This window comes from Vombatus ursinus, unplaced genomic scaffold, assembly GCF_900497805.2.
Source record: "Vombatus ursinus unplaced genomic scaffold, bare-nosed wombat genome assembly UNPS02014820.1, whole genome shotgun sequence".
Lineage (NCBI taxonomy): Eukaryota > Metazoa > Chordata > Mammalia > Diprotodontia > Vombatidae > Vombatus > Vombatus ursinus.
In genome coordinates this window covers 4748419-4774230 of record NW_020954598.1, presented here as the reverse complement: position 1 = coordinate 4774230, position 25812 = coordinate 4748419, and the positions used below count along the sequence as shown (strand labels likewise).

Sequence of the window (25812 nt, the reverse complement as noted above, 5' to 3'; positions counted from 1 at the left end):
CAAACTACTCCAATATCTTTGCCCAGAAAACCCAATGGAAAAAAGTCCATAGGGTCATAAAGTTGGACACAACTGAACAACATACATCTAAGAACGTGGCAGGTGCTACATAAGCACTAGGGATACAGAGAAGCAAAAAAACAGCTCTTTTTTCTGGAAGGAGCTCCCGTTCTAATGAGAGAGACAATATGCAAATAACTGTTCCTACAAGATAATGGAGAGAGTAAATGGAAGGCAATTTCAGAGAGAAGACTCTGGCAGTGTTTGTGTGTGGGGAGAGGGAGAGGGAAGAGGTCAGTGCTGGGAAAGACCTCCTACAGAAGGTGGAATTGGAGCTGAATCTTAAAGGAAGCCAGCATGGGATAAGGGAAAAAGGCACAGAGTTGGTGGTGGAACATCTGGTGCAAGGATTGGTTGTAGGGTGTGTAGATGAGATTAAATTGTAAGGTGACTAGAAAGACAGGAATGGGCCAGGTTATGAGGGGCTTTAAATGCCAAACAACATTTTCTATTTGGTCCTCAAATAAAGAGTGGGACACTGGGGTTTATTGAGTAGTCTGGTAGTAAGAACCACAAATCACTAGAAGATGGGGGCTCGTACTAGGGTAGCAGCAGTGTGAGTAGAGAAAAGTGAACTCATACAAGACATGTTATGAAGAAATAAGGACTGTTCTCCAACTTAAAACCTTTTAAAGCTGGCAGCGGCACTGAAAGGTAGAGAGAATTCCCTCTGGATGTGTAGTCAGTACATATCAGAGAAGCAATTTGAACACAGGTCTCCTGGACCCTCAGACTCGCCCTCTCCCCACTACCCAACACCATCTCTCAAATCCTAGCTAAAGATAAACAACTATGCCTACCTAGAATCTACATTACTCTCTCTTATTTTGCCTTTTCTTTTGTCTTTGTTTTATTCACTTTCTCTTCTCTTATGCCTGCTTCCCATTATTCCCCTTCTCATTCCTTAATTGTTACTGTGAAGGAGTTGGGCTAAGTGCCAGACTGTCCCTTAGCTCTTCTGTCGCAATTTTACGTATGGAAGGTGAACCACTGGAATAGGGGGTCGGGGCTGGCCGAAGAGGGTTCAGGTTGTAGAGCATGTTCTGTATAACCCACCATGAAGGGCAGACCTGACCATGCTTTAAGGCCTTCTCTGTCCAGTCCTCCTGATACACTTTAAAGGAGGCTTTTAAAGAATATGTATTTTATTAACTTTTGAAAAGATGTGAACCATTCACTTTCTTTTTTAAAATTAAATGTTTTATTAGAAACATACTTCACAGTAATATAAGTAAATTGCTCAGTTATTATTTATACTTAAGTTAACTCATTCCTATGCATAGACTATTGTAATATTTTTCAGTCCCTATTCCCCTTGAGTCTCCATCAGTATTTTTAGTGCATTCTTTATCATTCACCTTTCCTTATATGACTGTCATTAGCATGTATTCCACCCTTCCAATTCTGTTTTTTTTTCCCACTTTACATGATTTCATTAAAGTCCTTCCCACTTTAGATCTATGATCCTATGATCCCTTATAGATTTCTCTGAATTCCTATCATCTTTCTCTTAATAACCATATCAGTCTGAACTTTACCAAACTGATGAGGGCTAGTAAATAAAGAGAAAACATGACAAATGGCATCTGCTAAAGTCCTCATGTCCACAGGCCAACTTTGGCCCTGAGTGTAGGAGAAAATTATTCCCGTGGTATAATTGTAGATCAAGTGAAATGGTATTCTTTTGAATTATCAAAGGCATGTAATTTAAGTGGTTCAGATAAGTGAACATGCTCTTTTTTCCCCCTGTTGGAAGGCATCTGGCAACTAACACACACAGATTCCAGACCTTGTTTACTTTTGATGATTTGGTTAACTAGAGAAATCCTTTCCAACTCTTCAAACATTAAAAATGTTTCAAAGAATACAGGGACAAAGAAGAAGCAAGCTGAAAAATCATTGCGGGGATGGGACAAAATAATGGGCATTTCAAGATTGCCAAAATATCACCAAAAACCTGAATTTGCTGCTCAAAAAACACCCATTCTCATCTTTAAATTTGCTTTATGATGACCAGCCCCACTGGGGCTGGGCTAATTTAGGAGATTGTTGAGGAATTCCAAGCATACTTGGAGTGGGTCATGGTGTACCTTAATGATTTCCAAGATAAACAGCTAAAAACAAAGCTCACTTTAATTTCTGTGTATTCTGAAAGGGACACCCGCCTGAACAATGATCCTATTATGCTTTTTTGGGGGGGGGAGCCATGACCTAGTTTCATTTGGGGTATCAGATTTAATAGGCACTCAGAGAATCGGGAAGAAGGCCATGTTCTGTGTGGCCCATCCACCCACTCCCCACATTCAGTCCCCTAAATCCCCCATCTCCAGGTCAGCTCCTTGCAGACTATACAACAGATGGGCAGCTTGAACTGCTCAGGTTTGCAGATTTTTTTTTCTTTCCACTAAAATAAAGACAACATGGATCAGAATCTTGACCAGATCTAAAGGAAATTAAAATGGAAAAAGAATTTCTTTGGTGTTGTGATTGTACAGCTTCCCAGATGTAGGGGAGAGACCTGATTAGTACTTGTTTGTAATTCAGCTGTGCGCTGATTTTTGCCTCAAACTTTCCAGCATCAATTCAGCAATGATGATGGAAAGAGAATCCAAAATAGTATTGTTAGTACCTCAGGAAAAATAAAATAAAAGAAGCTTCCAGCTTTTTTGCAAACTACAACACTGAAAAGACTATCTTGGGCCAAGTGGCACCATTATGTCTTTTCCAACTGGCTTGATGGGAGGAAAACTGAGGCATAATTGATAAGATGTGAGCTCCTTGAGAATAAGGAATGTTTCAGTCTTTATATTTGATCCCCAGTACCTAGTACTGTTCCTAACATGTAGCAGGTGCTTAATAAATAATTGTTGACTGGCTAGATGAATTGCATGGTGCAACAAGGAGAGCTGTGATAAAAAGAGCCAGTAACATAGGTTAGAACATTGGAGTATTGTCCTACTGTAACTAACCTGTGGGCCAGTCAAGTCACTTCTCCACTGAAAGAGGTCATCTAAACCAACCTTCTCATAAAATAAGGATAAGGAAATTGAAGCCCAGAGAAGTTGTGACTTTCCAGAGGTCATACACCTAGTCATTGGCAAAGCTGCGGTTTGAACTTTTGTCTTCTGACTCCAAAGTATTCTTTCCATTGTACCATGGTGTTTCCTCATCAGTAAAATGAGGGGCAGCTAGGTAGCCCAGTGGATAGAGGATGGGGCCTGGAGTCAGGAAGTTCTGAGTTCAAATCCAGGCTCAGACATTTACTAGCTATCCCTCTTTGCCTCAGTTTCCTCATCTGTAAGATGAGCTGGAGAAAAAAATGGCAAAAACCACTCCAGTATCTTTGCCAAGAAAACCTTAAACAGAGTCCTGAAGACTTGGACATAACTGAAACGACTGAACAACTATAACAACAAAAATGAGAGACGGTCTACCCAGATATCTGAGGATCTTTCTACATCCAACATTCTATGAAGAAATGTTTGAAAAATGAGAGCATGTGGTCTAAAATATTCTCATCAAAACCAAAGAAAATCCAAAGAAGTAGGTTTCCTCTTACTCAGGAAAATAGCCAGACCATTAGGCTTCAATGGTCACTGACTTGATTCACTGACCACTCAGTAAACATCTTCAGAGCTCAGAAACTGTCTCTGTTCTCAAGGATTTCTTGGCCTAGTGTGACAATGAAGACACAAAGAGCTCAGCCTAATCCGCCCTTAGATGCTTACACATGTGGCCTTAACCTCCCTTGGCCTCAGCATCCTCATCTGTAAAATGAAAAAGTTGGACCAAACGTCTGCTGGACTTCTTTCTAGCTCTAAGTCATTCATGGGAACATAAATAACACAAACCTTAGAATCATCTAGAATCATCTAGCCCTAACCCATATTACAGTGAAAAAAAAGGAAGGCCACGGAGAGAAAATGACTTACCCAAAGGCAAACATATGGCATGTATCAGAACCAGGACTTGTTCTTTTAACTAGAGTAGTTACACAATTCACTTTATCTCAATGCGAATCAATGACTGTATTAGGGATTTATGGTGGACAGAGCACTGGGATCAGCACTAGGAAGCATACAAACTTTAGCTATGACATGAGCCTTGCCCTCAGTAAGAAGACTATGATCCCTACATGATTTACTGTGGTTCAGAAAATAGGGGAAAGGGAAAGAAAATTTACATACACCTACTATGCACCAAGTATAGGAAAAGGAGAAAAATATTTATATTATACCTCCCATATGCTAAGTACTTTATAAATATTATCTCATTTAATCCTTACAACAACCCTGTGAGGTTTTGTTGTTGTTCAGCCATTCAGCTGTGTCTGACTTTTTATGACCCCATGGACCATAGCAATCCAGGCTCTTCTATCCTTCACTATTTGCCGAAGTCTGTCCAAGCTCATTTTCATTGCTTCCATGATACTATTTATTCATTTTCCTTTTGCCTTAAGTCTTTTCCAATGAGGTAGGTGTTGTTATTACCCCCAATTTACAGTTGAAGAAACTGAGGATAACAGAGGTTAAGAGACTTGCCCAAGGTCACAGAAATAGTGAGTATCTGAAGCTGGATTTGAATTCAGATCTTTCTGACTTCAGGTGCACTCACTAACCCAGGCACCATCAAAATGGTGCAAAATGGCATAAAAGAGTTATGGAGTGAAAGGTCATTGTCAATTTGGAGATCAGCAAGGCTTTTTGGAGGAGGTGGAATTAGGGCTGAATATATACAACATTAAAAGAGCAGAATTTTCACTTCCACTGAAAGGAAATTACTGAGTGCCACTTAGCTGTTAGTAGGACATTTCTATTCAGAACATCCCAGGGAGGGAGGGACATCATAGCTGTTTCACAGCTGAAAATCAAACAACAAAACCCAGAAGGACAGCATTTGAGTTGAGCCCAAATCACTGGGGGAGCAAAGAACAAAACTTGACCGTGCAGTTTCTACTCAAAACACTCTCCAATTGGCCTCTCCCACCTCTCTGGGCAGTGAGTATGGTTCCACAGAATTAGTCTTCTTTCTACCGTTTGTACTTTAAAGAGAGAGTCCTAGAATTTAAGAATGAAAATTTAGGGCTCTCTTTTTCTTATTAGAGCAGGGTGTTTTTTTTTGTTTTGTTTTGTTTTTTCTCTTTAAGAATGAGGCCAATTGGACTTCTTCTGTCCAAGACCAGCAGGAAGGTTAAATAAATTACACATTCATTGATAGGTGTCAAATTCAGGACCCTGACTTGGCAGTCCTTGGTAGATGGTGTGGGTGTAACACTATATATAACTGCCTGGTTTTCTCATCATCAGAGGGATGTGGGAAAGTTCACAGATCTTTCCCCACACCCTTCCACCACCACCATCCAGTTCCTCCTCCCCACTACAGCCCCAGGAAAACAGATAATTATTTCTGGGTCTCTAATGACATCCAAAGCCCCTTGACAAGCATGAATTTGGGTTCTTTTAAATCACTCTTTGCCTGTTTCAAATAGGGGATCAAAAGCACATCAAAATATGTTAATTCAAATTGCCTAAAGGTTCTCTCCATAGTCAATTAACAAGCTGTTATTAAGAATTTACTTTGTGCCACGCATTGTGCGACGTTTTCGAAGGAAAGGCAGAAAAAGATAGATAAAGAAAGGTAGAAACATGATCCCTGCCCTCAAGAAGCTCCCATTCTAATAGGGGAGACAGCATGTGAATAACTTGGTACATACAAGATATATATAGTCAAGATTCCTCTACAGAAATTCTGTGATTTGTTGGTTCTGTGATTTGGATGTCCTAAAAAGAACGAATACCCTGATACGTCATTAGTATTCCCTTCCTTACTGCCCCATTGCAGTATGGAAGCAACCCTGTATTCTTGAAGACTTTGCCAATGTAGCACAATTTCTGGCACATACTACATGAAAGGCTTTGAGTCCAGACCCCACAATAGACTGTGTTTTAATGGTCAAGGGCCAGCTAAGCAAGTTCTGAGAGGCTCATCACCAGAAGACTGGCCACCAGGTGATTTTTTTTTTTGACCATAGCACCCAATAAAACTGACTGTTGAGACATGGAAAGCTGCTGGCATCATTACAGAATTCAGGGAATACTGAATATTGAATTCTGAATATGAATACTGAAGTTGCTAAGATTAAAGCCCTTCATAAATGAGAAACAATCACCAAAGGTTATTCATTTCGTTCATTCATTCATTCATTCAACAAGCATTTTAGAAGCACTTGGCATATACCAGTCACTCTCTTGGGCAACAGAGAGCACAGAGACAAAAATAAGATAGCCCTCTCATTAAAGAGCTTACATTTTGTAGGGAAAAGAAACATGTAAATTAATGTAAAATATATACCAAGTAAAGTCTACTTCTCTGATACTTAAGACTTTTAAAAACACTTTCTCCATCACCTCAGTTTGGCTTACTACAATCGGGTTAGTGCCTTCAAACCAGCCCAGTGGGATGGATCCACTGTCATCTTCAGGTCCTAAAGCACCAAAATTTGCCTTGTCAAATTTGCCTTTCCCTGTCACCTTCTTAATCTGTAGTAAATATGACTTTGAGGCTGCTCATCAACACCATAAAACAAGATGAAATGTGAAAAATTCAGCAATATATCGTAGCTACATAATCTTGATAGGTCTTAAGTTTGGAAATATCCAAAAGGTTAATTGAGGCAATGAGGTGGTGTAATGGACAGAGTTCTAAAATTGCAATCAGGAAGACTTCAGTTTGAATTTTTGAATTCCTTCTTTTTCCTTTCCTTCTTTCCTTTCTTCCTTCCTTCTCTTCTTCCTTCTTTCCTTTTTTTTTCTTTTTTCCTCTCTTCCCATTCTTTTTAAAGATACCTTATGACCTTTGCTTCTGGTCCTTGCATTTGGAAGGGTACTGATGTTGGTTTCCCTCTTTCTTTGAGCAGGAAGCCTATGTGATGGCCAGTGTGGATCATCCCCATGTGTGCCGTCTCCTGGGAATCTGTCTGACTTCCACAGTCCAACTCATAACACAGCTCATGCCATTCGGTTGTCTACTGGACTACATACGGGAACACAAGGACAACATTGGCTCCCAGTACCTTCTCAACTGGTGTGTGCAGATTGCCAAGGTAAATAAAAGGGCTGTTGAGCTTGGCAGAAAATATTCAAAGAAGCAAGCAACCATATTGAAAAGCGCCACCGAGAATAGTCAAGGGCCCTGAGGCCAGGCTTCATTTGAATCAGCTGAAGGAATTGTCAATGTTTAGCCTGGAAAGGAAAAGTCTTAGCTGGGGACATACTAGCTGTATTAAAGTATTTGAATGGCTATCAATTGAAAGGAATACAGTCTCAGTAGGTCCAACTAGGAGCAATGGGTGGGAGTTGTAGGTAGGTTCAAATTTGTTTAGAAGTAGAATGGTATGCCTTGGGACCACAGGGCCATAGATCTGAAACTGGAAGGAAGCTAGCTCTGGGGTCATCTAAGCCAAGTTCTCAATTTGTGGATGAGGAAATTAAAGCCCAGAGTGGATTAAACACTTATCCAAGGTCACACAGGCAGCAAATACAGAGCCAGGATTTAAACTCAGATCCTGTCTAGCTCTTCCCACAGCATCACACACTACCTGCAGTGAGTTTGCCTTCATCAGATGTCTCAAGCAAGTACTGGATGACCATTTTGAAGACTGTTGAAAAGGGGATTCTTGGTCAATATTTGATGAGACTAGATGATCTCTGAGGCATCTGGGAGGCACAGTAGATAGAGTGCCTGAGCTGGAGTCAGGAAGACCTGAGTTCCAATCAGGTCACAGACACTTACTAGCTGTGTGACCCTGGGCAAGTCACTTAACCCTGTTTACCTCAGTTTCCTCATCTGTAAAATGAGCTGGAGAAGGAAATGACCCTCTCCAGTATCCAGTATTTTTATCCAGTAACTCTAATATCTTTACTAAAAAAGTCCCAAATGGGGTCATGAAGAGTTGAAAAACAACTAACCAAAAATGATGATCTCTGAAGTTCTTCCTCACTCATAGTTCTGTGAATGCCTCTGTCATCCCTTCTTAAGTTGGTAAAAATGATTCACACTAAAAGGAAAACGAAGTTCAACACATTCCCAGTTTTTCACAGGACAGCACAGAGAGTACAAAATCCACCCTACATTTTAGAAACCCACCTCATTTTATAACTTAATTTTTATTTCATTACCCATAAAACTTCACCAAAACTATTAACAAAGAACAGATTTGACTGGTATGGCTTTCTTCTCTTCTCTAATCCACTTCCTCCATCTCAAGGGAGATGCTGATGAGCCAAAACATAGCCAAAAGTAAATAAAGACCTGGAGATCTACCCTGAAGTGTTCTCTGTTGGCATGTGTGTGTGTGTGTGTGTGTGTGTGTGTGTGTGTATGAGGGAGAGTATGTGTACATACATACCCTCTTCAGCATTTTGTATTTAAACAACTTTTTTTTTTGGGTGAGGCAATTGAGGTTAAGTGACTTGCCCAGAGTCACACAACTGGTAAGTGTCAAGTGTCTGAGGTCACATTTGAACTCGGGTCCTCCTGACTCCAAGGCCAGAGCTCTATCCACTATGTCACTTAGCTGCCCCCTAAACAACTTTTTGAAAGCACTTTTCACTTTTACTGTCCTTTAGACAAGCTTTATTCTCAGTGTTCCTTATTCTAATGCCAGATGAAATTTGCTTGGTGTGCTCTCAGTTGACTTACATGTAGCCAAGCAAGTGCTAAAAACTGAGCAATTCCCTCGAGGAGAGCCCAGGGGGTTGTAAGGAGCATGAAAGAGCATCTCGTGTCATTGCCTAAGTGAATGTCCTGAGTCAGTAATGTATAATGACTTAGGACCTGGATTTGAAGTCAGAGAATATAGATTCAGATCCCAATTCTGCTACTCATTGTCATCTTGGACAATAGTAATAATTGCTCACATTTTTATAATGCCTTCAGGTTTGCAAAGTATTTTGCATACCATATCTCATTTGATCTTCAATATAACCCTTTGCAGTAGAGTTGTCTCCAATTTTACAGATGAGGGAACTGAGGCTGAGCAAGGTTAAGTAACTAACCTTGTGTCACACAGCTAAGTAGTATCTGAGGTAAGATTCAAACACAGGAATTTCTGACTGCCATTATGTTCCACAGTATGGTATGCCATCCTGCCTTTCTCAGTTAACAATGAGAGGGCTGGACTAGATCAAGAGTGCTTAATTTCTTTGTTATCTTGGACCCTTCTGGCAGTCTGGTGAAGCTTATGGACCCCTTTTCAGAATAATGTTTTTAAATACATAAAATAAAATACAAAGATTAATAAAAGAAATTAGTTATATTGAAATATAGCTATTAAGTTGTTTGTTTTTTCTTTAAGTTCACAACTAGGCCCTAATTAAAAAGCTAGAGACTTAGATGATCTCTAAGTTTTCTCCTAGATGTAGAACCTTTGGTTCTATAATTATATTTAGGATATAACATGGAGAAAAATTGATGAGATTTCAAGACACTGTAAAAGATTCTTTTCCATAATCAATCCAAAAATATAAATTGTCCAAGTTATTGCTATTATTTTTCAAGTACTGTTATTTTTTCATAACCTGAGAAGTAACTAGTTCTTAGAGTCCCATGTCCTGAATTACAGGGCCAGCCTCTCTCCTTCTGGTCATACTGAGTGCGGCACTTGGGACAGCCTTGATAGTGTCTTTTTGCCTCCAACTCTACATCTTCAAAATGGAAATCACACTTTTTTAGGATATCACAATGTTAGGGTGAATAAATGAATGGTAGATACCGAATGGACGTTAAACTGTGTTGGTGTAGTAGAAAGAGCTGGTTACTGATGTTACTCCTTTTATAGACTAAGATAAACTTGGCCTTGTTCGTCTCTTCCTGTTTCAGAAGATGTCACAAATAGTTCTTCGTTAATTTGGGGGTTTGCGATATTAATGAGTAGTCTACTTGGCAAGATATCATGAAGAAATGATTCTGTTCTAAGAAAGACTATAATATTCACCCACTCAGAAGAATTCCCAACTTCCCACCCAATGAGTTATCAAATTACCGTTAATACACACAAAATTGCATGTGTAAAGTTTTCTTAGTTTTGTGCCCCACATTAACTAAGGACTCAGCATATCTGTAACTGCTAATTCACTAAGTCAATGTCTCCTTCGTGATCTGTGTGGTCCAATTCATCAAATTTCCTTTCTGAGCCCTGAAAGAGATAACCAGAATAACTAGACTCTTTATTCCCCCATAAATACATTGAAATTCAGTCATCAGAGACTATCAGCTATTAGAGTTTGCAAGACAAGCTTATTGAATAAGAAGAACCAGGCATTGGGCTGTCCTTCACTCATGAAGGTGGTAATGTGCTCCATCAAAAGACCCAGGGGGTTCTCCTGGTAAGCACCAAGCTTTCTGTGGTTCTCATAAATACCTACCTTTTTATCCTAGCTCCACCCCTTCTAGAGATTTCAGTGTTCCTTTTCAGTGCTTTCAGCCAAGGGGTGTGGTCTGAATAGTTCTGTCCAATTCAAGCCCCTATTCATCGGGAAAAACAATATCTTCTTCTACATATCTATAAATCCTGATCTTATGAACATGGCAGAATGGAATTGACCGTGGTTTAAGTGCACATATTTGTAGCCATAGAATCAAAAGAGAAAAAACATTAGAACGGCAACCACATGGACTCCATGTTAATGGGTACTTACAGACTTGGGCTAGCTTTAACCAATCTATAGTCATACCCCAAACCAAGAGTTCCAAGACATAGTTAAAGTGAGTAGACTCAGCCACAATTCATTTCTCTATCAATCTCTAAGGTCCCTACAAGCTTTAAATCTTATGAATCCATAAGCCACATTTTCTGGAAACACTCTTCTTCTTGGTCTAGCTGGGCCTAACCTCAGCACAAAATCTCATGGTTTTCATCCAATAACTCCTCGCTCTCGTACCACATTTCTTGATATAATTTTTCTTCCTCTTATTCCTTTTGGATGGAATTTACTCTAGGGAGTAACATTTCAATCTTAACTTCAAAATCAGCAAGCATTTAGTACTTATTTTGTGCCGGACACTGTGCTAAGCCCTGGGGATACAGAGAAAGCCAAAAAACAGTCCCTGCCCTCGAGGTGTTTGTATTCCAATAGTAAGACAACATGTAAAAAACTAGCTATATAAATTGTAAATAGGAGGTGAGATAAAATCTTCCCAGGTAGACTCTCAGTCTACTTACTGTGTAGTCAAATTCAGTGATCTCTTTTGGACTCCAGGAAAGCAGAGACCATTACTGAAGGATCAAAAGAATGGAGTTTAGTTAATTTGATATCCTAAAATGGATGCATCTAAAAGAGAGTCCTATAGCCTGGCCCCTATCACCAAATCAAGTAAAAAAGCACTCATTATATGCCAATCACTGTGCTAAGCCCAGGGAGTACAAATACAAGTAAAAATAAAGACAGTCTCTGCCCTTAAGGAGTTTACCTTCTAATAGAACACGCCTGCACTAACTGTGAAGCAGAACCAGCCACCTCCTAAGGCTGGGCAGTCTACTTTGTAACATTAGTAACTGATAAAAAGGCATTGAACCTTTTGGGCATCAAACAGAAGAAAGCTTACTTCTCTTTTCAGCAACAACCATTTGAATGGTGAGAAAAATGAGCTATTCTGCCCTCCAGAAGTCTTCCTTTCAGCAGATTAAACATTCCCATTTACTTCCATTGATACTTATATGGCCCATTGTCTAGAACTCACCATTTTGATTGCCCTTGTCTCCAGCACCATCCTCCTACATCATGGAGCCCAGAGAATAGATTACAACAGATGTGATTTACAGGACTATCCTCTGCTGGCTTTGGACCCTGTCCCTGATTTAATGCACCCCAAGATTGCATTAGCTCTTTGGAACATTTTCTCATACCATTGACTCATACTGAGCTTGGAGTCCACCAACACTCCCAGATATTTTTCAAAGGAGCTTTTATCTACCTATACTGTATTTAAAAAATGTTTAAAGTTAAATGTTGAACTTTACATTCATCCCTATTAAGTTTGATCTTATTCACTTTGGCCCATTATTCTGGTTGGTAGAGATCTCTCTGAGTCATGACTTTGTTATCTAACATGCGATCCTCCCAGCTTTGTACCATTTGCAAATTTGATGAGCATTATTACCCATACTTTTATTTAAGTCATTGATAAAGACATTGCTCCAGTTAAAGATGGTTGAGGCAGGCTCCTGAGTACAGGCTTTAATCACACAATGCCCTCCTTTCTTTCATTAGCTATATTTCAGTCACAGGTAACTCTGCCTCATCGCCTATTAACTGTGGCCAAAATGTGTTTGTCTTCAGCACGTGAAGAATAATATTTAATAGCTTGTAACAAGTTTTAGTAATGTGCAACTAAGCAAGGGAAGGAAAAGAAAATAACAATTCCCCCCCCCCCCCAACTCCTACAGAGAGACACTTGCCCTGGGGTTAATAGTTATTTATCTGAGCACCAATTTCATTTTTAAAAACCCAGAGTGGGATTATCCAGGAGCACTTAGTGGCAGGCCAAAAACTAAACTACTAGCAATTTTCAAAGTGAGATTTATTGGTTCATAAATTGCATATCTTAAGCTATGAAACTATCAGCTATCCTGGGATATTTTCTAAATATAGCTTTTGTGTGTGAATCTGTCCTCTATACTACAAGTTTATTGACCTGAAAAAATGTCAAGGAAATAGGCAGAGCAAGAGTGATGTAGTTGTAAAAGGATTGGATTTGGAGTGAAAAGACCTGCATTTAATTCTTGACACACTGCTCCTTACCCTGTGTCACCTTGGAAAGTCACTTTACCCTTCTCAGCCTTAATCTATTCCTTTGTAAAATGAAGAGTTGTACTTAATGACCTCTGTCTGAGGCCCCTTCCACATCTAAATCCTATGATCCTACTGTTACTTAAAGGAAATGGGAAAGCAATTAGTAGTGGGTTAAAGGATGGTCATGGGTGGAAAGGAAATGTCATTCAACCTTGCTGTATTGGGTGTGACTAGAAAGCCATGAGCCTGGTTTCCCATAAGCCACATACAAAAATCAGTCTCATTTCATTACAGTTATAGCTCATATTGTTGTAGGTTTCAATTAAGATATTATTTGTAAAGAAATTTGCAATGCCCTGTATCTAATAGTCATTCCTTACCTCTAAAGTAGACATTTAAGGAGGGATGTGTACTTCTTCCAATCTTTCGAAATGTTAAGGATATTACTGCCACAGTAATATAATCATTAAGAAATTTCTTGCAAAAAAAGCTATGTCTCCATTACTGACCTGACCAGTCTATTAGTTTGGGGTAACTAGGTGGGAAAGTGGATAGAGCACTGGGCCTGGACTCAGAAAGACCTGAGTTCAAATCTGGTCTCAGACACTAACTAGCTCTGTGACTCTGGGCAAGTCACTTAAGGCTGTTTGCCTCAGTTTCCTCATCTGTAAAATGAGCTAGAGAAAGAAATGGCAAACCACTCCATTATCTTTGCTAAGAAAACCTCAAATGGGGTCACGAATAATCAGACTCAACTAAAATGAACAACAACAACAACAGAACCCCTACGTGTGCTGAAGTAAAATAAATTGAAATAAAGCAAACCTGGCCAAGTGTGATGAGATATGCCTCACTCTTCATTTATAGTCTATTATCTTCCCGCCAAGAGTAGAGAGACACTTCACCACCAGTTCTCTAAAGTGAAGAAGTGGTAATGTGGATAGATAGCAGAATGGATTTGGGGTCAGAAAGCCTGGATTCAGATCCTTCCTGCCTGTACTACTTAATAGCTGTGTGATAACGGGCAAGCCAATTAAGCTTCTGGGCCTCTGTTTCCTCATCTATAAAATGAAGGGGTTGGAGTAGACCCTGAGTAAGTAACTCTGAGGTCTCTCCCAGCTATATATCTAGGATTCTGAGATTGGTCATTGGCTTACTTTTTCATCCATGTTTGTGACTTTCAAAATCACAGAAAACACCTCTGTGAGAATCCACAGGATCTTTCATCATAACTGAATCCTCTGAAATATTTAAAACTGTGCCTCTCTTTTCAAATCTCTTACTGGCCATCTTGCAGTCATTAACAATAACAACAAAAATCTGAAGCTTTTCAAGGAGAACGCAGGAAACACACTTCCCAAGAGACTCTCTGAAGACCTATTCTTACTCCACTTCCTGCAACTTGTTTGTTTGAATACTGTGACTTCATAGGAGAAATTAGGCTCTTATCTTTGGGGGGCTAGCTAAACTCTAACCCTTTGGGGCCCTGAAGTAGAATTTCAGGCTGTCTCTTGGACAGCGGACAGATGCAAGAGTGAACAGATAAGAAAGGTTTTTTTTTTAATTATTATTGTTTTTCTCTAGCCTTGGATGACTCTAAACCCTGCAGTCCTGGCACTCTGATTTAAAAGCCTCATCCTTTATCATTTGGCTTCTTGGTTGCTTATACTGGGAGTCATAAGATGTTCCTTGCTCCCTTTTTCCACCCCTCTTTGAAGACTAGATCACAATGATGAATAACTTAGGTTTATCAGTAAGTCTTGAGTTCCAGTCAAGAAAACTTCACAGTTAAGGCAAGTCTTGGACTTTCAAAATCTTGGGCTTGGGCCGGAAACAGAGTCTGGAGGAGGGGCTGGGTTAGATTTGTATAATGAAACAAATTTACCAAGTGGCCCAAGGCCAAGTTGCTGGGATGTTTCTTTTGGCCACACTAACAGGCCTCTGCACAGCGGGGGAAGTTCCGCTCAGAGGGCCCTGGCAGGGGAATTGGGAGGAAAGGATCAGATGGTGGTCCTTGAGGCTCAGAGGATGCAAACTGCTGAGCCAAAGGATTCCCAACTGCAAGTGTTCTAATTATCTTCTCCGAAGTAGGTTGGTGCTTGGATCTCCAACAACCAAAATAGAAGTTGGAGTGGGGGGATTGTTAACCCTGTGGTCTTTAAGAAGACTTAGTAGGAGAGTGATTGTAGATCTCAGTGGAACTGACAAGACCCTCGGAAATACTTTCTTTTTCTTTTTTCTGGAATACAAAAGGAAGTAAGGGGAGGGAAGAAAGAAGGAAGGGAGGAGGGAGGGTGGAGGGAAGGAGGGAGGATAGGGAGAAGGAAGGGAGGGAGGGAGAGAGAGACAGGAAGGGAAGGGAAGGGCAAAGGTATGGATGGAAGGAAGGGAGAAACGGAGAGAGAGGGAAGAAAGGAAGGAAGGGAAAGAGGAGTGAGGGAAGGAGAAGGGAGGGGGATGGAAGAAAGATGGAAGGGAGGTGGGAGGGAGGGGAGGAGGAAGGGAAAGGGGAAAGAAGGAAGGAAGGAAAGAGTGAAAGAGGTTTCAAGTACTTGTTGAAGATAGTGGGTTTTTGTTTTGTTTTGTTTTGTTTTGTTTTTGCCTGCAACCAGAAATAAATGGCCCTCAAGTGAGGAGGATCTATGTGTGGAGGATAAATGAGGGAGTAGAGGGAAGAAAAAAGAAAAGAAGGGAGAGGGAGGAAAAAGAAAAGAACAGACAGACTGGAAAAGAAAGCTGATTTAGTCTTGAAAAAAATGTCATGACTCAACAGCATTAATAAGCCAGGACAAATAATTAATAGATTGAATCTTCTGCAAGAGGTAGTAGTGCAAAGACAAACAGTATGTTCAATGTTAGAGAGATGGCAGCCCAAGGAATAGGTTAGCCTTGCAAAGATCAGAAAGGGAGGTACTATTGAGTTCTAGGGAGGAGGGTTTTTGTTTTTGTTTTTGTTTTTTTAAGGCATTAATTTGTTTCCAGCTTCCTCTCTCTGCCCCAAAATCAGGGTGTAGATTGACTATGCAGACACATAAGTGATGGGGAAGGGGGCATTTGATTTTCATAAGCAAAGAGTGCCAACACCCATTCTTGCTTATTCTTTAAAAAGATTAGATGTCTTTAAAAAACCACACTGCAAAAGCAGCTCATAATATCACCTGGGAAACAAAACTATCACCTGCCTTTTACAGACGAGGAAACTGAGACTCAGAGTCATGTGCAAGTCATGAAGCTAATGCAATGACAGAGCTTAGTCTCAAACCTGGGTCTTTTGCTGCCAAGTCCTATGAGCTTTCTACTACCCCCCACCACGGTTGCCTATTGGCAATTCCTATGTCTGATGCAGTGGAAAGATCCTATGGTCTCTTCACAAGCCACTGGGAAGATTGTAGATTTGAGTGCTGCTTTTCTGTATCCACAATAGAAGAGTGGTTTTATGAGGGGCAATTTCTTATTCACTTCCTCTTCCATGCCTATGCTTTTCAGGGGATGAGTTATCTAGAAGAGCGCCGCTTGGTACACCGTGACTTAGCAGCCAGAAATGTACTTGTGAAGACACCTCAGCATGTGAAGATCACAGATTTTGGGCTGGCAAAACTGCTTGGCGCTGATGAGAAAGAGTACCACGCTGAAGGAGGCAAGGTGAGACGCTTACAGGTTTCACCCAGCATTCAAGGAAACACTCATTTAATGGACAGAAATACACGTTCAGACTCCTCATCTATGTGGTAGCATGATTGTCTCTGTTATTATTTTGCTAGAAACCTTTATTATTATGCTGTATCATCCCTGGATTCAAAAATAAATCACAGATCATTCTTAGCTGAGCCACAGTAGGTATTACTAATTGACATGATTCTGTTTAATGCTAAGATGAATGAAGGCTAGCAGGTGGAAGCCATGATCCAAAGCATTTTGGTGTTTTAGTCATTTAAAAGGCTCATGATTTTATCTGTATGGGTGCTGTGCCCTCCAGTGCAGATGACTGCCATCTCTCTATGCTTTAGTAAGTGGCATGAGTTACTATTACCATTTTTCTGGTGATAGACTGGCCCTCAGTTGATGATACGTCATCGTTAATCCTATCCTCAAAGGCCTCCTAGCTTGTCCAAACCTTCCCAGAGCTTGTGGTCTTCTGGTAGTCTTTGAGAAGTCAGAGTGACCTCTCTACCACAATGTGGCAGTAGAGAAAGACCTGAGTCAAGTTGTTGAGTCAAGGCCAATAGTAGGAGGTCACCAAGTGCTCCTTGAAGACAAGATAATAGCAATAATAATAGCTCACATGGCAATTTACAAAATGGGAAGGAACTGATGAGGACAGGTGAAGCAAGCAAGGTCACACAGTTAGTAAATAGCAAAGCCATGAAATTCTATTCAAGGGAGTATTATGGACATGGATTTAAATCCTACCTTTGTGGCCTAAGGCAAGTCATTTAATCTCCCTCTAGGTCTCATTTTTGGTTTTTTTTTTTTTTTATATCTTCAAAGTGAAGAACCTGGGCTCACCAACCCCTGAGATTCCTCTCAGCTCTAGATACGTGATCCAGTGAGCTACAAACATTTATTAAGCACCTCCTATATGTAAGGCCCATATAAAGATGAAATAAGACAGTCCCTCAAGGATTTGGTCATCTAAGCAGGAGGTATAAAACATAAATACAAATAAAAAATAAAGATGTAGGGGCAGCTAGATGGCGCAGTGGATAGAGCACCGGCCCTGGATTCAGGAAGACTGGAGTTCAAATATGGCCTCAGACACTTGACACTTACTAGCTGTGTGACTCTAGGCAAGTCACCCCATTGCCTTGCCAAAAAATATTTTAAAAAAAAGAAATAAAAAAAGAAAGATGTGAATTAGAAGGGGATAAGTGCAAAAGTGCTTTGAAAGGTTTAAAAAAAGGAAGATAACGTTCAGCTGAAGGGAGCAGGGACACATGAGTTGGATCTTTAACAGAGGGAAGAATTTTAACATGTGAAGTTGGAGGTTGGGGGTGGGGGTATAATAATGGAGGGAATGTCCATTTCAGGCATGTATGACAGTCTGAACAAACTCCACACTCCTCCTCTAAGACTTTCTCTCATCTGTTCCCATGACCCAAGTCTTTTCCTCCTCCCTCCCTTTTCTCTCCATAACTGACAATTTGTATCCTTCCCAGGATCATTCTCCTCTCATTTGGACCCAGGTCTTATGATGACATAGTTTGGTTAAGGCAGTGATGACCCAGGCCAGAGACCAGCCATAATACCTTTCAAGTTCAACCACTTGATAGTAGAATTCAATTCGGTTCCATAGATAGTCCATTATTTATTATTATTATTTATATTTATCTGAGACAATAAGCAATCTTCAAAAGAAATTTTAGTCAGTGATGAAGTTAAGATGGCTTTAGTTCATTTTGTTTATTGGTGACTATCATACATTGCTCCTACCCAATCATTTGTGAGGCAAAAATGAGTTGATATTGCTGTTTGCCCAGACTTGTCATTTATAATCATTGTGACACCACCAGGAACCTTCCCGACCTACCCCCAAGGAAAAAGACAAAACCTGGGCGAATGACTCATCATACCAATGTAAGGAAGTGCTTGAATGCCCAGATGAAGTTTTAAAAAGAGATCTCATGGCTATTGACTCTAGGGTGTACCTTTCAGCCAGATTGTGCCAATGAGCAAAGTTTTGATTATAGAGGTTTTGTGTGTGTGTGTGTGTGTGTGTGTGTGTGTGTTAAGTTGAGTGGCCCAGGCCCCAAACCTACGTGACTTAGGTACAAGACGCCATTTGTATATCAAAGGTTGGGCCAGCCAGGAAGTGTCTAGTGGGATCTGTTTTTTGAGACACACTAGCCAGATGAGAGGGCTGAGTCAATGTGAGAAAGGCAGCGTCAGGGAGTCAGAGCATAAGAATCAGGACCCTTTTCTCAAAGGAAAGATAAGGGGATATCAGATGGAAACCTAGAAGGGGGAAGATAGAGAAGAGGGGTTCTGGCTGGCATTCAGGAGGGTAGGAGATACTTTCCCAGGTCATAGCCAAATGATCTAGGTGAGGCATCCTGAAAATGACCTTACTGGAAGATTGTAGCAGGAAAGCACCTACCTTGACTCACACCGCCCCACCCACCAACCTAATGCTAGTTTTCTCATCATCCCCATGATTCAATGAAGTCATGCATCACCATCTGGAGTAATAATAGTAACAGATAACATTTATATAGCCCTGCAAAATGCTTTGCCTATCTTATCTCTTTTGATCCTCACAACAATTCTGTGAGTTAGGTGCTATTATTAATCTCATTCTACAGATCAGAAAACTGAGTCTGAGAGAAATTAAGTGACTAACCCAGAGTCACTTAGCTGGTAAGTATCTGTGGCAGTATTTGAACTCAGGTCTTCCTGATTCCAAGTCCAGAACTTTAGCCATTGCACCACCTAGCTGACCCGAGGTTGGACTGAACTCCCTTTACTTTCATTCTCCACCTATGCAAATCCTTCCCCTTCTTCAAGACCTAATTCAGGTGTCCCCCTTTCCATGAAGATTTCCTGCCCATCCCCCACCCTTCACTACAAAAAATCATTTAACCTTTCTCCTAGCACTTAAATTGAGACTCTTACTTTTCCCGTTCTACTTTCTATCATAATTTTTTTGTGTTCATGTCAGAATCTCCCCATTAGTTTGTAAACTCCTTCAGGGCAGAGATTATTTAGTATTTCTATCTACAGCACCTAGCACAATATCCTATACAATGTAGATGTCTAATAAGTGTTTATGCAATTGATTTTAATAGAAAAAAAAGACCTGTCAGGGAAAAAAAAAATTCAGCATGGGCCAAGAAATACCAGGTTTCTAAATTTGCCTATCACTATTCCAACCTGGATAGAATCAGCATGCCACTGGGGAATGAGTTCTAGATTTGGGGTCCAAGGACCTGAGTTCAATTTCCATTTATGCACTTACTACCTTGTGACCTTGGGCAAGTTATTTAACTTTCAGGCCTCAGTTTCCTTATTTGTAAAATAAAGGGGTGAACTAAATGATCTCTCAGGTCCTTCCAGCTGTAAATCTTTGATCTGATCCTACAACTTAAATGCCAGCGTTGTCCTTACTGATACAGGCCACATATAGCTGGTCTGCAACCAAGCAAGAAGAAAGGATGTGTTTTTGGCTTCTCCACCCTCCAGGTGTAGGACACCTGTATTCAGCTTTTTTTTTTTTTTTTTTTTGTTAAGAGGAAGGCCTAATTATCTTGCTATTTTCTCTCTCATTATCCCAAGGTGCCTATTAAATGGATGGCTTTGGAATCGATTTTACACCGTATTTATACCCACCAAAGTGACGTCTGGAGCTATGGTGAGTCAAAATCATAGGTACTAATGAATTCAGACTGAGACTAAACTAGACTTTTCTGTTTGTTAATTTGTGTTACATGCTCTGTCATCCAAGTGTTATCGTTCAAGACAATGACTAATAATAACGTAATGGCTGCTGTCTATCTGATATACTAAGTAAACACAGAGAAAAAAATTGAAAATGACTGCTACCCAAAATGCCATTGGAGACACAGTTAAAAATGTCTTAAAGGTGACTGTGTGTGTGTTTGCTTGTGTGGGCATACACAGTCATGAATTTAGGAAGTATTTAAAAATAGATTCTTGAATACATTACATTCCATTGTTTAGACAGTAAAATTTGTAAGGTAAAAGATAAAAATGCAGAAGATGGGCTTTACCAGGAACCAAAGGGAGAGAGACTTCAATTTCAGTTTACCTGATCGCAGATGAATTTCCCAGAAGAGGAATGAGTTTCTGTGCAAGAATCATCTGATAGCCATTGTTGTTTAGTGAATCAGGACTTTTTTCATTTAGGAATCAGTGAAAACTAATTTATACTTAATGAGAGATGGAATTTTCTGGCCACTTCTTTTGTCCAAGCAAAATTTTCCAGTTATCCCTGGGGATAGAATCAAGAAAGTGACATATTAGAGCTCTTTACTTGTAGTCAGTAGAAGTAGGTCCAAACTCCAGCCCTGCAAAAAGCACTGGACTGGCAGTCAGGAACACCTGGGTTCAAATCCTGCCTCAGACTCTTAGCAGCTGTGTGACTCTTGGCGAGTTATTTAACCTCTCTTTACCATTCAAAATAATGGGGGAGGGGGGCAAGGGGGAAGTTTGGAATTTCACTTGATGGCCTTAAATATAGGTCTAGATAGATCTGATTCTATCACTTTACTTTGTATCTCCGTTTCCTCTTCTGTAAAAATGAAAGTGACACCTGAAGTCCCATCCATCTCTAAATTTATGTTCCTATGATTTCAGAGTGGGATGATCCTTCACAAGGCATCTAGTCTAAGATATACCTGAGGAGAAATCCTATACCACCTCAGCCAAGAATTCATTCACTGGCAATTTACTTGTATGGATGGGGGGAAAAAAGCATTACTATTCATGATTGTGTTACTACTAATAATAGTTAAGATTTACATAATGCTTTAAAGTTTGCAAAGCACTTAATGTGTATATGTGTGTATATATGTATGTTATGTATGTGTATATGTATCTGTGTGTGTGTGTGTGTGTGTGTGTATGTGTGTGATCTTGTTTAATCCTCACAACAAACCTCTGAGAAAAGTGCTGTTATTATCCCCATTTTAAGATGAGGATACAGAGACTGGAAGAGATTAAGTAATTTGCCCAGGTCATACAACATATAAGTGCCTGAGACAGATTTGAACTGAAGTTATAGATGTAAGACAGTTCAGGGATATATATATATGTGTGTATATATCTATATATATATATGTGTGTGTGTGTGTGTGTATCTATATATCTATATCTATATCTATATCTATATATATATATATATACACACACACACAACCATACATACATACATAGGCATACTTTGCCCCTTGGAACAGCTTTGGTCAAAAGGTAGATATGCAGAGGTATGGGGTGGTATTTGATAGGGAGGGAGTTGGATATATCTGTTGAACATGAAGTTTAGGGGACTGTTGTTACAATGTCTGACCTCAATTACTTTTTATAACTTAAAAACTGGGTGTTGTCACTTAGATATAAAAGATGGAGCTCTTCAATGCCTTGAGGCAGCTTAGACTATTTCAATGAATTGGGGCTCTGGCACAGACTGGTTATTCCCACCCCTTTCCTATCCAAAGCCCTCCCTCTTCCTCGGTCCCTTTCCTGGATTATGTTATCTTGGCTGGTTTATATCCAGGATTTAGGAAAGTCTATTTGTTCCCTCTGAGCCAGTACCCCCCATATCACTGACATTATCTAATGTTACCTCTTAAGACTCTATTGCTGGTGGAGGGAGCATGAGGGAACACTCACTTGGGGGTGTGTGTGTGTGTGTGTGTGTGTGTGTATGTGTGTGTGTGTGCCCAGCCCTGGCTTTTTTCTGGAATCTATGCAGTTCCATGGGCAAGAGTAGCTCCAACTCATTAGTCCAGGGGAAGACTCTTCCCCCATCACACCCCTTTCTTCCCACCTATACGCCCAACATCAATCCTGTGTCTGAGTCTGTTCCCATGCCAACCACCACACGTTTCAACAAGTCTAGTTTTCTCCACTTTATCATGAAACCCAAAGAGGAGATGTTGAGGCAGGTCATATTACAACATCTTCAAAGGGAGAGCGATCCAAACAGAAAAGATTAAAGGAAAAATGTACAATTCAGCCATTCAGCTTTCCAAAAAAGGAATCCCTGACTATGCGGTAACTTCTGGTTGTTGGGGTTTTTTTTCCCCAGGGTTGATGGGTTATGAAAAAGGGCACTGAGTATCAAACCATTTGAGGCAAAACCAATTTCCATTGTGCATTCCAAAGCCTGATTTCTTTTTTTTAAAATAGAATAAATTAAAAATGTAGATCAAGAAACAATGTTTTTTGCCTCCCTTTAAGCTCATGTGATTACATGGGGCATGGGGGAAAAAAAGCCAAATCCATTCCCCTACCCTTAAAGGATCACTTTCTTCAACCTGATTTACTAACCAAATTTACTTTCTGTTACGGTCTTTGGAAAATCCAGACAATTCTATGGCAAGGTTGTCCAGTGGGCAAGTCTGAAGACATTGTATTGTATGATTGACTGGGAGTCAGGAAAATTACTGTGTTCCTCTTTCAGACACTTGTTTTGAGAGAGAGAGAGAGAGAGAGAGAGAGAGAGAGAGAGAGAGAGTGTATGTGTGTGTGGTCTACTCTGGCTGCAAAAAAGGACAAGCCCTCATCTCCATGGCAAAGTATAAAGTATAGACATAGAAGAAAGAGCCATGGGAATCTTTTAGGTGACTGGAGAACAGGGATAATTACTGACTCCATAAATGACCATTTTCTTTTACTTTCTTCCCCTCCCCCAACTTCTGCAGGTGTCACAGTTTGGGAGCTGATGACATTTGGGTCCAAACCATATGATGGAATCCCTGCAAGTGAGATTTCATCTATTTTAGAGAAAGGGGAACGCCTTCCTCAACCACCCATCTGCACCATTGATGTCTACATGATCATGGTCAAATGTGAGTTGGATTGGTGTGGCTGCACACATCTCATTCAATTCCATTTTAATTTCATTTAAATGCAACAATCGTTTATTAAGTGTCTATTATTTGCAAAGTCTATGCTAAGTTCTGGGGATATAAAAACATTATAGTTCCTGCCTTTAAGGAGATTACATTCCACTGAGGGGCAAAGACATTCAGGTACATCAGCAAATACAAAAATACAGGGTGTCCCAAAAATTTTAGTGCAGTTTAAACTTTTAATAACTTAAAACTACAATAAGACTTTTGGGACAACCATAAGTTATTAAATATAACACAAATTATCATACAAAGTCATGAGGGATTGAAGGGAGCACTCACAGATTGGAAGATTAGGAGAGATATCATGTAGGAGATGATGCTCTTACATGTACAGTTACTTGCCTGTTGTCTCCTCCATTAGAACCTATGCTTCTTGAAAGCAGGGACAGTGGTTTTGCCTTTCTTTGTACCCCTCACTCTTAGCACAGAACCTGGCATGTAATAAATACTTAGTAAATGCCTGTTGACTGACAAAAGAGAATTAAGGATTCCAGGAGGCAGAGATAAAGAGGGAAATTATTCTGGGCTTGAAATTCAGATGGTACAAAGTCATGGAAGTGGGAAATGGAATGTCATATATAATGAACAGTCTAAGTTGGATATAGATTGTAGAGCACATGAGGGGTTATATCAAGCTGAAACTGGCCAGACTATACCATGGAGCTAGAAGGCCTTTGTGTGATAGAAAGGACTTGGCTGTTATGATACCCTTGTGTTAGACAGAAATTCCAAGGGGGAGGAGTTGAGCAGTGGAGTTTGTCTATGTAGAAATCCTGGAATAATTTCCAATTAAGAGACAGCCCCAGAAACTCATATAAATATGTCCTTTAACCATTATTCTGAAGGCTAAAGTCTGACTCATTGAACAATGTGACCTGACACTTGTCTGGGTTTGAAAGTCTATAAATAAACTAAAGCCCAGCTTGTACCATAGCAGGAACAGTTCCTGTTGGCTCAACCACTTAATGGAATCCCAAACCACTGGGAATTCATTTGGAGGCCTGTTTCCACAGAGACTGGGTGGCTCAAAAAAAAAAAAAATTTTTTTTTTTAAACCTAAGACTAGATAACCACATACAGCTGTTGGAAGCTCCCTTTCTATTTGGGATCAGGCCCAGTACACAGTGAGTTTATGGGAAGATAACTCCCACTTTGTTGAATTTAAATATTTCCCAAAGTCAAGCCTAGATGAAAGAAATTACCCCAATAACATCATCCTTGGAGCAAACTCTGAAGAGCCAACTCTACATGTCGTGGAAGCCGGTACTAGATAGTGTAATGAACATCACCTGGCCATGCTAATGTCAATATGGATGATTTTGCTTGGTGGTGATGGCAGATCATATGTGGCATACGTGGGTGTTTACTAAAGTGCAGTAAACACACCCTGATGGGAAGAAGCTTGCTGCTTTTCTGCCTTGTAGTTTGATTCCAATGTTTACTCCCTAGATCTGCCAAGACAGTGGTATTACAAATAGCCATGTGATTTCTAGTCTTTTTTTCTGGGCCTCTTTTTTGTTTGCTTCGTTGTTGTTTTTTAAAAGAGAGCTTCCCAGGAACTATGATATCTACTAGGTTAACGTTAGCTGTACAAGGAAGTAGTTTCCTATTTAGATGAAACTGTTCAACACAAATACTGCTAAAGATAAGGAAAGAAATTATAGTGACCACATCTGACAAGGGATTAAAATGTTTTGCATTGCCACAAGAAGCTAGCTGTCTTTTCCTCTAGCTCTTGATGTATTTGTAATCAATCTTCTCCAGGGCTTCTTAACCCTGTAAACTGTTTTTCGTTTTTTTGTTTTTTTGGGGGGGTAACTATATTTTTTCCCCTTTTTTATTGCTAAAACTTAAATACACAATAAGAAAAAAAGAAACATATTTTAAACATAGTGAAACTTAAATACAAAATAAGAAAAGGGGAAAAAAGCATGTCATATACACAGCAAAACATGAGAGGATTCAAAATATGTAGCAATAAATTTCCATTTCAAGAAAGCCTATATAATAAATACTACATGTCGTATGGAGAGCTGTCCATCTTTTCTTTGCTTCTTTTTGAGTTTTCTTTTGTTCTCTGCTGTATACTTTTTACTTTGTTCTATTTTCCCCCTTACTCCTCCAAGAAGGCCACAATTAAGTGTGGATATATTTATGTGTAGATATAGATATATACATACCTATATACATATATATATATATACATACATATATGTATACATTCATGTGTGTGTGTGTGTGTATATATATATATTTGTACATATATAGACATATACTTCTCTAACAAATTCTACTTCTGATCCTTGTTTGTAACTATATTTCTACATAATTGGTTTCCTTCATGATCATATGTATTCTCTGTTTAAAAG

The 25812-nt window shown here is 39.8% G+C and overlaps 1 protein-coding gene across 2 annotated transcripts in view; it reads left to right on the top strand.

Moving 5' to 3' along the window:
* EGFR (epidermal growth factor receptor) overlaps positions 1-25812 on the top strand; it is a 249476-nt gene that overhangs the window by 205759 nt on the left and 17905 nt on the right. For both annotated transcript variants that reach the window (XM_027837181.1, XM_027837180.1), the window contains exons 20-23: positions 6977-7162; positions 16338-16493; positions 20121-20196; positions 23231-23377. In XM_027837181.1, coding sequence (XP_027692982.1) covers positions 6977-7162; positions 16338-16493; positions 20121-20196; positions 23231-23377 — 565 coding nt within the window. The remainder of the gene's footprint in view (positions 1-6976; positions 7163-16337; positions 16494-20120; positions 20197-23230; positions 23378-25812) is intronic.